Genomic DNA, 12,729 nt, shown 5'->3' with positions numbered 1-12,729 from the left:
TGTTGATATTTTTACTTTAAATAATGATAATTTTTCTAATACTCCAGCGGTATTTTAAAAGAGGTTCCCCTGGAAAAAAATATATTCAATAGTTAAAATACGTAAAATGTTTATTTTTTAATTTTTAAAGTTGTTATTAATCACAATCATTTTTATTTCTTGTTATTTTATATGTATATGTATATAATATAATATACATTTCCTTTTAGATTTTTTAAATGCAAACTTAAAGTAATTACTTCTTGGACATGTATAAACAAATAAACGAAGTAGGAATGCAATGCTTTAATTTTGTCAAGTTTAATGCGAAAACAGTGCAATACTGTTTTTCACAATAATATTAAGTATATCAACTATGTAAATAATACTACTTATCTACAGTAAAAAGGCTAAATGACTAATATCTAATGTGTCACAAGGTGAATTTTGCAGGATTCAATTGAAGATTTTCTTTTATGAAAAATAAGTATAACTTCTTTTATTTTGAATCAATTCCAAAACAATGTAGATAAGGCAGGTATTATCCGAAACTTCTTATTTTTCCACATCAGCTCCTAAGCGGAGTATGTGAACATCACCAGACGCCTCTAGGAGACCCTATCGCTAGCCAGCACTCTCGCCTCCTCCGCCGAATAAAGCCGAAAGATCGTCATCGACGGCCATCCAGAAAGGCAGGCGACAATCTGACAGATGGAAAAATAATTCACTTTTTAAGTAATGCCTTTGTTACATACACATTAATTTGCTAATTACACATGAAATGTGATTGCATCCTGTTTCTTTAAGATCCTAGCAGTATTTCTACACTTTAAAAGGACACAACACGGCATAGTTGAATTCAAATCAGGAGTTGCGTACTTAGAGACATCTACAAAAAAACTAATGGGTCAAAATGTAAACCTACTCATTTATGAGTAGTTTAGTCGCCTTCTGTTTGATGTGCGTATGCGGTTTCTGGACTATTCTTAATTCTATGGTTTCAGAATTTACTTTGTGGAAAAACATTTTGAATTTATTTAAAATAAAACACTTTGTAATTTTAAATAAATAAGAGTTTAATATATTATAACACAACTGGTTTCAGGTATTCTGAATTACCCATCATCAGGTGTAAATATAAACTTTCATAAAAGTACAATTACTAAGTGTTTTATTTTAAATAAATTCAGTCAAATTATAATGTAAACATTTAGTCAACATAATGTAAACAGTTAACTGATTAGTATTAGAAAAATATACTTTTTATGTAATCAGTAATTATTACAGTAATTGTAATATGTAATTTTTATGTATTCTAAAAGTATTTTTGATATTTTTGTTTACATACTATACTAACATATATTAGTATATCACCTTTCTAATGTCATTTATAACTTTGGTAAATTGTACGATGAAAAGTAATATTTTTCTGAATTATAGTAATATTTTATGTTTATTATATAATTTGCCACGCACAAATTAAATTGTTTTCATTTGGAAGATATTTTATGTGTATTTTTATTTTCTGTTAACATTCCATCAAAATTATGTGCAAGTTAATAATTATGCGCGTAATTAAATTGAAAGCCTTTTTCAAATTTCAATTAATCAATTATTAAGATTTAAATGTTAATATCGTTAGTGAAAAAATGAATTGATGTAAAGGAAAAATTAGTAAAAAACATTTTTTTCAATGTTTTTTTTAACAATTTTTATAAATGTTTAGTGGCATCTTTAGAATATTAATTATTACTATCACTAAAAGAATTTGTTCAGCATTGGTTGAAATATTGTATGCTTTTATTAAATAATAAATATTGTTACATAAAAAAGTTTTATTCAATGTTTTATTGTAAATTGTCTGGTATAATATTATATAAATATCGATATTTATTTCATCATTATTCCCTCTCCGCACCTAATTGTGCATAGGGCACTGAATTGGCACACCAACAGCAGCGTAAGATGATCAGTCTTATGCTTCAGGTGCTAATCTAGGAACTAAAAAATATTCTAGTGTAAACACACCTTTTAAATAAATATTTCACGTCAACCATATCGAGACCTTCTGCTTGGTAGGCAAATGCACTAACCATTAGGCCACGAGGTGGACAAGTTTGTTTAGAAAAGAAGAATAATATACCTACAAAAAATTGTTTTAAAATAAAAATGCTGAGAAACTTTTTGGTAATAATGTTTTGTATTTTCAATGATAAAAAAAAATGTTTTTTTAAACGCAAGTTTATTTACACAAAATAAAAACATAACCATAATTTAAATATTTATTTCCATAACTCCTAATTTAAAAACAGTGTAATATAATACAATCTTCAGTATACAGTTTCTTGTAAAGACGGGGTTGCATAACAAGCATAAATGGGTATTTTTACAAATCAGGAATGATTTTTATAATTCTAATGAAATAACTATCAATGTATAAAATACAAGTTTTCATTCATAATTTTTGGGTTTCAAAATAAGTACTTGCAAAATGGCTCGCAGTTGACCCGCCGAGTGCGCTTCTAACAAACATTGCATACAAGTATGGCACAGTAACGTTATAAGTGCCGTTTGTCCCATAGGGCTTGAAACGTCTCATTTTGTATCCCAACTCAACACGGGACCCTTGGCCTCATAGATTTTGGGATACGTTATTATTATATTTTTTTGTAATTTGTATGAATAAATAAAAAAATAATTAATTAAAATATGCATATTTTAAACCATTGCAGAAAATTTAACCGACGATGGTAATAATAATACCGTTACCAGCAAATACAAACTCTGTTAGCTTATGTATAAATCACTGCACATCTCTGCTCCAGAATATCTAAGAGAACTATGCATTCCTGATGAACTAGCTGACAGGCGTTTCACGCTTAGATCGGCATTATCTACGGCGAGAGGAAAAGTTATTATACCTCTATGCAAACAGCGCACTAAATTTGATGAACGCGCATTTGCGATCGCAGGCCCTATGGCATGGAATGCTCTCCCAGCAGAGGTGCGAGGCTGTGAAAGTGAATTGATGTTTCGGAAGAAACTTAAAACCCACTTGTTCTCTAAACCATTTGAATAAATCCGTAGCATGTGACAACAAAATAAATTGTTTTAATTAAATTACAAAACGAAAAGCTTCAATTAAATTTATTTATCTTTAGAATCACTGTGTAAAGCGCCCTTGAGGTATTATATTACGAAAATGGCGCTGTATAAGTTATCCATAATAATAATAATACCATCGTAATTTTTGGCTTATTTATAAAAAATAAAAATGTGAAAAGACATTATCGCCATTTCTTTTTTTTATTAATTAATAACCACCATTTTAAATTGATGTTTATCTGCCAACGCATTCATATAATTCAAAACATTCTACGGCCTATAAAAAAATTCTTAAAGAAAAAAAAAAAAATTATTACATTTTTCCATTGATTTCAGAGCCAGTAGAGTAAATTTTGGAGCCCAATCACCTTGGCTTTTTCTGATATCTTGTTCCCCCAGTTTTGTCAGTTGTTTTAATTGTGATGCACTTTTTATCCATGAATTGAAACAGGTCCTAAAAAAAAAGTAAAATAATAATCTGTGGTCTGTCGGATGGAAAAACAAAAACTACTCGATCGTTTTCACAGTAAACTACCATTTCCTGTTTATTGAGATCATTTTTGCCATATAAACCCAGTAGCTGGTGAATAATCCTAAATAAATAAAAAAAAACAATTAACAATTGGCAACCCCAATGAGATGGCAAAGCCACATGCTCGGATTGTTATCGTCATTTGTTCATTCAAATTATTGACAATCGAAAGTATGTTATTTAATATTTAAACCTGGAAAGCAATTACAATCGGAAGATAGAAAGTTATATCTTCACTATGACAATATAGTTGAAGATATTTTCTTCCAAACGATTACAAATATACATAGACCCCGAATTTCGAGTTTTGAGATATAGACATCTACAGCTACCGAGGGTACCCTTGCCCCACAGTAAACTTATTACGCATTGGAAATAACAAAAATCATGCTTAAGTGAACACATTTATTTATTTAACACTTATAAGGGCGGGCAAATTGTTTTAAGGCAATTTCTTCCTACCTACTCAAACCGTTCAGTTTGAGAAAATTACAAGTATATGGATATATTGAATCTTACAATTTTTAACAAAATTAAAAATAAAGATTTAGAAAATAAAAATATATTAAAAATTTACACTATACTACGAAGAGAGGAGAGGGGATGGAAAGGAAAGAAGAAGGATAAAAGAACAACTTAAAATTTAGATAGTGACATTTCAATCTTGACTTAAATGTGAATAAAGGAGGGGCTTTAACATTAGTGGGTAGATTATTCCACAATCGAGCAGCTACTACTATGGAAGAGGAGGCAAGAAAATTAAAACGATGAGTTTTACAGTATTTTCATTTCTACAGTTAAAACCTACATACCTTTGCATTATACTTGTATCCATCATTGCTTAAACCCTTGTGAATTATATCAATATTTACAGGATCATATCTCAAGATGGCGTCCCTTAGTTTGCCTCGCACAGATAGATAATTATGAAAAGCAATATGGAGGGGAACTCTGCAACCTTGCACCTATAAAAATGCAACATTAACAAAAACAACCAGTCTGGAGACGCCCATTAGAAGATAAAAGTGCTAATTGGTCAAATAAACAAATATAAGTGTATACTGAATTGCAGTGATGTACAATTTAACATACAGTCCATGCGCTCAGTAGCAGCAAAACTTGTTATAATCTAAGTCCTATTTTTTTAAATGAGTTTTTTAAATTTAATTATTTTTTATTTCAATATCATTCAAACACTTAATTTCATTGTCAAATTAAAACATCTCAAAGGGACATGAGAGGAAAGCGTTTTGCCACTGTGGAGGAGGTAAAACAAAAATCGCTGGAAGGCCTAAATAACATCTCGATAAGTGATTTAAAAAATATTTTTTGAACAATGGAAGGATCGTTTGCAGACGTGTGTTGTGGTCAAGGGAGAACACTTTGAAGGTGATCAAAATTTGGTGTAAAAATATTAAAAAATAAAGGAGTTATGATGAAATTCCTGTTTTTTTTGGGTATCCATTACTAAACCCCCCTCGTATAATCTTTTAATAAAAAACATGCAATTTTCTTTTTACGTGTTTGACAGACTAATATAGCCTCAATTAATAAAAAAGTAATAATTAATTTTTCAAAAGGACATTAAAATGTAACATTTTACTGAAGATCCATTACTAAAATAATTAATGTTATTGTAATTATTTTACTCACCTTGGTTTTCTCTCTATTTTGAAAAATCCAGTCACCTGGATCGCATTCAATAGTTTTAATTTCAATTCTTGATCTGTCTGGTATATAAATATTACTAGAACCTTCCACAATATCATTTTCAGAGTACGAATTTGCTTTTATGCATTTTTCTGGAGAACTACTGTTATTAAAGTTGTCAGAAATCGTACGATTTTTATTTTTTTCTGGAGAAGGATGTGATCTATTTTGTAGGGTTTTATCTTTACAAATCGTACTGTTATATTCTATTTTTCTCTTCTTTAATTTCATTTCTAGATCGTTTGTATTTATAATAGGATGAGTTTGATTGTAGATGTGCTCGAGGAGTTGAACAGCTGGAAGTTTCGATAGAAAAATATTTATGATGAATTTTTTGCACCATAACAGTATTTATATGTATGCTCACAGAGTATGCTCGTCATACGATAACACAGAGTATGCTCGTCATAAAAAACTTTAGCATGATAGATCTTTTCAACAAAGCAAGATATTGTTTTAAAAAACATATCAAAATTGTGATGGAGACGTCACAAGAGCAAAATTTTTAGTTGCTATTTTAAATTTTATTTTCTTTTATTATTAATTATATACATGTACGCGTATGTATGTATGTATGTGAATTTGTGTATGCATTTATGTTTATCTATCTATATGTATATTAGTATCTGTATGTTGTATGTGTATATTTATTTTTTTATTTCTTTTTGCATTGTTTTATATTCTTCCTCCCTTCCTTCCCTATTTTCCCATCCCACTTCGGTTCTCTCCTAGCGGGCTGTACGTTTTGGTTTTTTTATTTTTGTTCCTATGTGAAACCCATAATTGGTCTTGTTATTTGTTGTTATTCTGTATGTGATGTTTATTAATGTGTTTGTGTTGGTTTAAAAAAAACATTAAAAAAAGTGTTTTTCCTTCTGTAGCGTCTTAGCCATTACACCACAGAGGCCGCCAATTATATCTAACACAAAAGATACTCTTAGGCTTTTGAATTTTTTTTGAGTAGGAAATAAACAAAATATAGAAAATAAAGTCAAAACAGGTAGAAAATAATTCAGGGCGCTGGTGTTTTTATAGCTTTCCTCTTATGTTAAAATTTAAAAACAGCAATACTAAAACAGAATATTGTGACCTTGTCATAACCAATCACAAAACAAGCCCCTTATAAATTAGCATTTCTAGTGTAAAAAATTGCTGCAGTTATGATTTTTTCTGATTTCCATTTTTTTCTACAGATTTTAGATATTTGCCCAATTATTTTTTTATTTTTTTTAAATTTTTTTTTTATTTTTTGTTTATTAAGAAAAACAACAGCAATACAAAGAAATATACACAACATAATAAAAAAAAACATAAAATAAAGCCAAATCAGTTTTCCACATAAATACAATTATAAAAATCCAGTTCAGTTAAATATAATTTATAGAAGTGCATGTGTGCGAGTTTTTTTTTTGTGTGTGAGGATGCGTGTGTAAAAAAGTGGAGTGTGGTTTTGGTAGGTATGTGAATATGTGTGTGATTGTATATGGGTGTGAGGGTAGGTTTAAGGACAGGGTAAGTGTGTATTTGATATGAGTGAATAGAAACAATTTAAAATTATAATGTAAAAATATAAATATATTTTTTTTTTTATAACGAAACATAATTTTTTTCAAATAATAGTTTTTTAATTTTGGTTTTAAAAGTGAGTTTACTACAATTAAATATGTCTATGTTATTGAAAAATAAATTATAATTACGCGTCAAGCGAATCAGAGGAGAGTTCTGAGCATAGTTGGTGCGAACTGTGGGTACATGGAAAAGAGATAGATTCGTGTGACGGGTGCGGTAGCCAGGTACGTTAAGGGCCAACTCAGAAACCAGAACAGGACTATCAAGACGTCCATTAAGAATGTCATGTAAAATACCCATATCTAATAACAAACGACGATCCTCAAGACTAAGTATATTATGTTTATGACAAGAAGTTTTATAGTTAAGGTCCGTAAATCTGGATCTCCAATTGAGATGTCTCAAAAATGTTTTCTGAATATTTTCAAGCCTTATCTTGTGTATGGAATACTGGGGAGACCACACAGAGGAGGCATATTCAAGGAGACTACGAACGTAAGCGAAGTAAATTAATTTGATACTACCAATATCATTAAAAACTTGGCAAGTGCGGATAACAAAACCTAAGTTTCTGTGTGCCCGGTTCACTATATTTTCGATGTGGTTTTCATACGTAAGTTTTTTATCTAGAATCACACCAAGATCACGAACACTTTCAACTCGTTGTATAGCTTGATTACTTAAAAAATATTGATGTGAAATAGGTTTGGAGCTACGTGAAAAAGAAATGAGTAAACATTTTGAGACATTTACATTTATGAAATTATATGCGCTAAATAAATGTAATTCTGTATTTTTTTAAATTACAGGAATAATTTTTAAGAGTAAATAATGATGAAATCTCACCTCTTTTTCTTTTGAATGGTTTCAGACCAAATTTAAACAGTTCTTTTTGTATACTAGGTGTATCCATTGAATCGTAATTAGGGACTGGCGATACATTGTCTGTTCTTATAATATATTTATTAGTATCAGGAGATTCACTAGTACAAGCAACATCAAAGACATTGCTGTTAAATCTTCCAATTTGGCTGGCTGGCGAATCATTTGAATTGGTAATATTTGGTAATGTATTTATTACTGGCTCTTTTCTGCCAGATTCTGAAATATTATTATGACCGTTTGTTAAATAAACATTTGGAAGCTCGTCGGTTTCATTTAAGTATAATTCAGGATTTTTAAAATCATTATTTAAAGCTGATGATGTATTGACTATTTGACTTTTTGATTTAGAACCATTTACATTCTGTTGTTTTGATGCATTAAAGTTGGAAACATTTGTTAGGCTCGAGTTACACGAAGGAATATTGTCAAAAAATGATGATCCATAGAGGACAAATTTGTTTGAAAATCTATAATCTGTACTCGGAACACAATCTTCCAAGTCTATAACATTTGATAGATCATCAGATTTTTTCTTTTCATAGTCGTTGTTTAAAGCAGTGAAAACATCTGTTTGATCACTGGAATGTCCGTCATTTCCTTGAAAATTGAATTCGGGTTCTGAATCAGATACTTCATTACAATTTTTAGCTTTTCTTCTACTTTTATTGAAGGATTTCTCTTTATAAGATTTACTTATAGAATAGTTGAATTCTTCATCAGATAAAACAAACACATCACAAGAGACTTCACTCAGCGAGTCCTTGTGACTCTTTCTATCAGTTTCATTTACTAATTGTGGTGCATTGCTGCTAGAATCGAGACATTTTAGTTCTAGAGAAACCTTAGAATCGTTTGATTGCTGGGTTAAATCAATATTTTCTTTCTCCATATCACAATCATCGTAAACTTTACTTAAGGATTTATTATGATTCGCAGAATCTTCAAAAATACTTTCTGAAGACATGTTTTTACTTTTTTGAGAACATTCAGAATTACTTAAAGAAATACTGTTTTTGCACTGTTGAGAGGGAGCGTCACTGATAGAAATATCTAACCGTTCAATATCTTCGTGGTAAGATTCGTAATGAACTATTCCATTTTGACTTTCATACATTTCACTAAAAGTTCTGTCATTTCTTAATATGTTGTCTAGATTTTGGTCTTCGGAACAGATATCTTCTTGAGTAAGATCTATAGAATCTTCGACAGTATTATTTGAAACATCACCTTTAATTTGATTTGATTTAAAATCTTTTAACAGTTCATTAAATTGTGCACTGTCGTCAAAGGATCCTAAAGATATTTTCTTCTTATCAAACAAGTGTAATGATTTTAGAGGGTTTCCCGAATTTTCACAAATTGATATCTCACTCGGTATGTCTTTTACAGGTGTGGTTTTTGAATCAATAGCTGGGTAGTCTAAACTATATTTTAAATTTACTCTGGCATCCTTTTCCAATTCGTCTATATCAGCGGTATCATTTGTTGCAGTAGATTTAATTTTTAAATATGAAGAACTCATTTCTTCAATTTCATTACTAGCAATATGAACTTTATTACCAGGTGCTACAGTATAAGACTCATCATTTAAATTTTCTTCATCAATGGTCTCATTTATTAAAATAACTTCGCCACTTAAATACTTCTTAGACGAGTTATGCGAAAAAATTTTTTGAGAGATATAATTGGTCTGCGTTAAATCAATCGACTCTTCACAATCCTTGAACCCGAGTTCCTCAGATTTCAGATGTTTTATCAAGGAAGTAGAAGCATTCTTAGCAGGAGAAACATTTTGTTCGATCTTAGCTTGGCTTAGGTATACATTCGGTAAATCTTCATCGTCGGAAGAATTTAAAATTTCAACATGAAGTGGTTCAGAAGTATGCAAATTGTTTGTTACCAAATCATTTTTATCTTCTTCGTAGTAGTTTTCATCGCCGAAAATTTCTGGCGAGCAGCTGCGACTTTTTTGATTAACGGTATTATTTTCGCATTCTTTGGACATTGAATTTGAAGAGTTGAAAATAAGTCTAGTATCCATTTCTCTAACTTTGTTGGGGCTAAATAACTTCTTCGGACTTCTGATGATGTAGATTTTTTTTCTTAGATATGCACACGTGGAAGAGAGCAGCAAATGTAAGTAGTCCGGAAACAACGGGGATTCTTTAAAATCTCGAGATGGAATTTCTCTTTCTGGACTCGAATCACGTCCGGGTATGGATTTCCAATCTTTTAAGAGGCATCCAACCTTTGAATCTGAAGGAGTAATTAAATTATTTACATAGAACACATCGAACTCAATCATATCTTCGAAATCTAGTCCGGATTTGTTAAAAAGACGTGACTTTTTGCACCAAACTTGATTGAGAAGGTCACTTTTAAGTTCTGCTTGTCGCAAGTTTGAGGAGTCAGAAATATTTTGGACAAACTCAAATAATATTTGGGATACTTTAGAAGAAATGATTTGTTTCTTTTCTTCAATCGAACGTGTTAGCAACGATGAATTAGCGCGGTTTTTGTCTACGCGTCTTCTCTTTATTTTAGGAACTAAATTTATGGGGCCAACCGGGACTTTAAAACCGTACTGATCTAGAGTTTTTCGGATTTTCTTTATTTTATCGTCTTCAGTTAAGTAGTCCTGAGTGCTAGAGGATTGTTCCGGTTCAGTTGATTCGCTGATGTTACTGTTTCCTTGAAAATCAGAGAGGGATCGAGACAAAGCTATGGCAAGTTGTAGTTGTTCAGGATTGACATCTACTCCTCCTACAGCGCAAACTTCTTCAAACTGTTTAGTATACTGCTGTAAATTGAGAGTTTTAGTTCTTGCAGACACTTTCGGTTTTTTATTCTTAGTTTTGCTTTCTTTAGAACGGTTTGTATCGGATATTTTAGTTTGAGTTGCTCTTCTAGGTCTCTCCGGTTTGAAGTCTGAGACACTTTCATCTAAATCTCCGAACTCTCTTTTTTCCTTTGCATTAAAATATTTGCTAGTTGTTTCGTTGATTGCATTATTAACCTCTATTCTATCCACTTGTTTTTCTTCTGGATTAGTAAAAAAACTGAATAGTTTGGTTTGCGCGGTATTCTGACTGGAATTAGCATTTTTCTGTCTTTCAGCGTTCCTCGCAATGCTGCGAATAAAACAAAATGATTTGGAGTCAAACAATTTTATTGAATAACACTTCTATTCTAATAATAATGAAAAGCATAATGACCAGAATAACATTTTTTATACAATTACAATGCCAGGTCTATTTACATAGACGACAGGTAAGGTTTGACTGAGGAAATTTTATAACAAATAATATGTAAAAACCAAAATAATTTATTTATTTTGCAATTACGAAGAAAAACTTTTAAATGCACAGAAAATTTCTAAATGAAATCGGTGTTTAATTTTTTACATTTAACTTTTATTAGATATTAATAATATAAATCTAGAATACATTATGAAATTTATGGGGTAGATGTATAGATATATATATGAAAAAACATATAAAAGTTACATTCAATCAAAAAAGGAAATGCATACATTATTAATTACTGCCGGAATTGAGCAAACAAGAATACATTATAATATAAATGAAACAATTTGTATTTATACGCCACACACAAGTTTTATATAAGTTAGAACAAAACAAGTTTCGGGTATCCAGAATTACCCACCATCAGGTGTAAATATAAAGCTTAAGGTAATTCTGAATACCCGAAACATGTGTTCTAACTTATGTGATCAATGACACACACACACATGCTAAATAATTACACCTAAAATTTAGTATGTGTAAGGACTCCAAGAAGAAACTCAGTGTTTTCTATTGAATTTAATACATTATATTCTGCAAAACATGAAAGCAGAATCCTGTAGTACATTAACATCGTTCCTACCAAAGAGACATGAAGAACAAAGTTACGCGGTCTATAAAGAGACCACAGGGTATAGTAACACCCAGTCAGCCCCACCTTATCGCAGTTACACTCGCGCTACATACATCAATAAATTATTTATTTGCCCGGTAATAAATACACATTAAACAACAACCCTTAACAACTTAATTCCTGCACTTACATTAAACTTGTGCATGGCGTATAAATAAAACTGATTTTATTTATAAAATTATTATTTTATTTCAATGTGCCTAATTAGGCATCATATTTATTTATATTAATATAGCCAAGTCGAATTCGCACATTAATTCTGTTCACGAGAAGTCGACCAAAAAATAGATGTATTTGCTATAACTTTATCAAACTTCAAGAGCCAATTATTCTTATTTTTTTAAAATTAATAATCCAGTTTCTAGTATTTTCATTAAATCTGTTTTTAATGTATGGTTTTTTTATTTTATTTCATTAATATATTAATAATAATTAATTTGTAATTTGAATTATTCAATTCTAAAAACACATGCGACATTTGCTCAGAGGAATTTCTGTTTTTGGCCCCAAGAGTGTTCAATGTCCTGGATGAAAATATTAAGTTCTCCAAAACGAAAGCCATTTTCAGGAGGGGTGTACAAGTCTGGATTCTGTCTAAGGGAAGAGATCATTGCAGGAGACTGCTGCGAGATATTGCATAGATTTATATACTCTTAAGCATGTTGTTCAGATGCGCTTTGAAATATATGTATGTTTAAGTAATAATATTTAATTTTTGGCTATTATTTAATTATGTAGCCAACACAGGGCCTTTGGGATGTGTTGTTATTGTATTTTTTTTGTAATATGTATGTATTTGTATGAATAAAATAAATAAATCTTTTGTAGTGAACGTCTATCAAAACATTTGCAGATAAATCTGGCATTAATTGTTAAAAAGATTGAAAATATTCCTTGGCCATATTTAAAAATAACATGTTACATAATAAAACCCACCACCCTTCACTTTTACTTTTCAACTTCAGATTGGGCATGGCTTTTTTAAGTTAGGCGTCTCGCCTGTTCAACTT

The 12,729-nt window shown here is 30.3% G+C and overlaps 1 protein-coding gene across 1 annotated transcript; it reads right to left on the bottom strand.

Moving 5' to 3' along the window:
- Positions 1-3,262: 3,262 nt before the first annotated feature.
- On the bottom strand, positions 3,263-12,693 carry mus312 (mutagen-sensitive 312). The gene is made up of 4 exons (XM_088228909.1): positions 7,742-12,693; positions 5,270-5,622; positions 4,429-4,581; positions 3,263-3,538 (listed from the first exon to the last, which is right to left on the bottom strand). The coding sequence occupies exons 1-4, from the start codon at positions 10,083-10,085 to the stop codon at positions 3,449-3,451; spliced, it is 2,940 nt and encodes a 979-aa protein (XP_088085035.1). The 5' UTR covers positions 10,086-12,693; the 3' UTR covers positions 3,263-3,448.
- Positions 12,694-12,729: the final 36 nt, after the last annotated feature.

The sequence above is a fragment of the Micrasema longulum genome, unplaced genomic scaffold (assembly GCF_059751315.1).
Source record: "Micrasema longulum isolate JH-2025_06_02 unplaced genomic scaffold, ASM5975131v1 h1tg000614l, whole genome shotgun sequence".
NCBI lineage: Eukaryota > Metazoa > Arthropoda > Insecta > Trichoptera > Brachycentridae > Micrasema > Micrasema longulum.
Note: the sequence above shows the minus strand (reverse complement) of the source record. Positions and strands in the feature narration are given on the sequence as shown.

Excerpts from the sequence above, each read along its gene's own strand:
- mus312 (XM_088228909.1), bottom strand. The coding sequence starts at position 10,085 with ATGATTGAGTTCGATGTGTTCTATGTAAATAATTTAATTACTCCTTCA. Across the intron at positions 5,623-7,741 it reads ACCATTCAAAAGAAAAAGAG|CTGTTCAACTCCTCGAGCAC; the intron begins GTGAGATTTCAT and ends CGAAACTTCCAG. Across the intron at positions 3,539-4,428 it reads GATACAAGTATAATGCAAAG|GACCTGTTTCAATTCATGGA; the intron begins GTATGTAGGTTT and ends CTTTTTTTTTAG.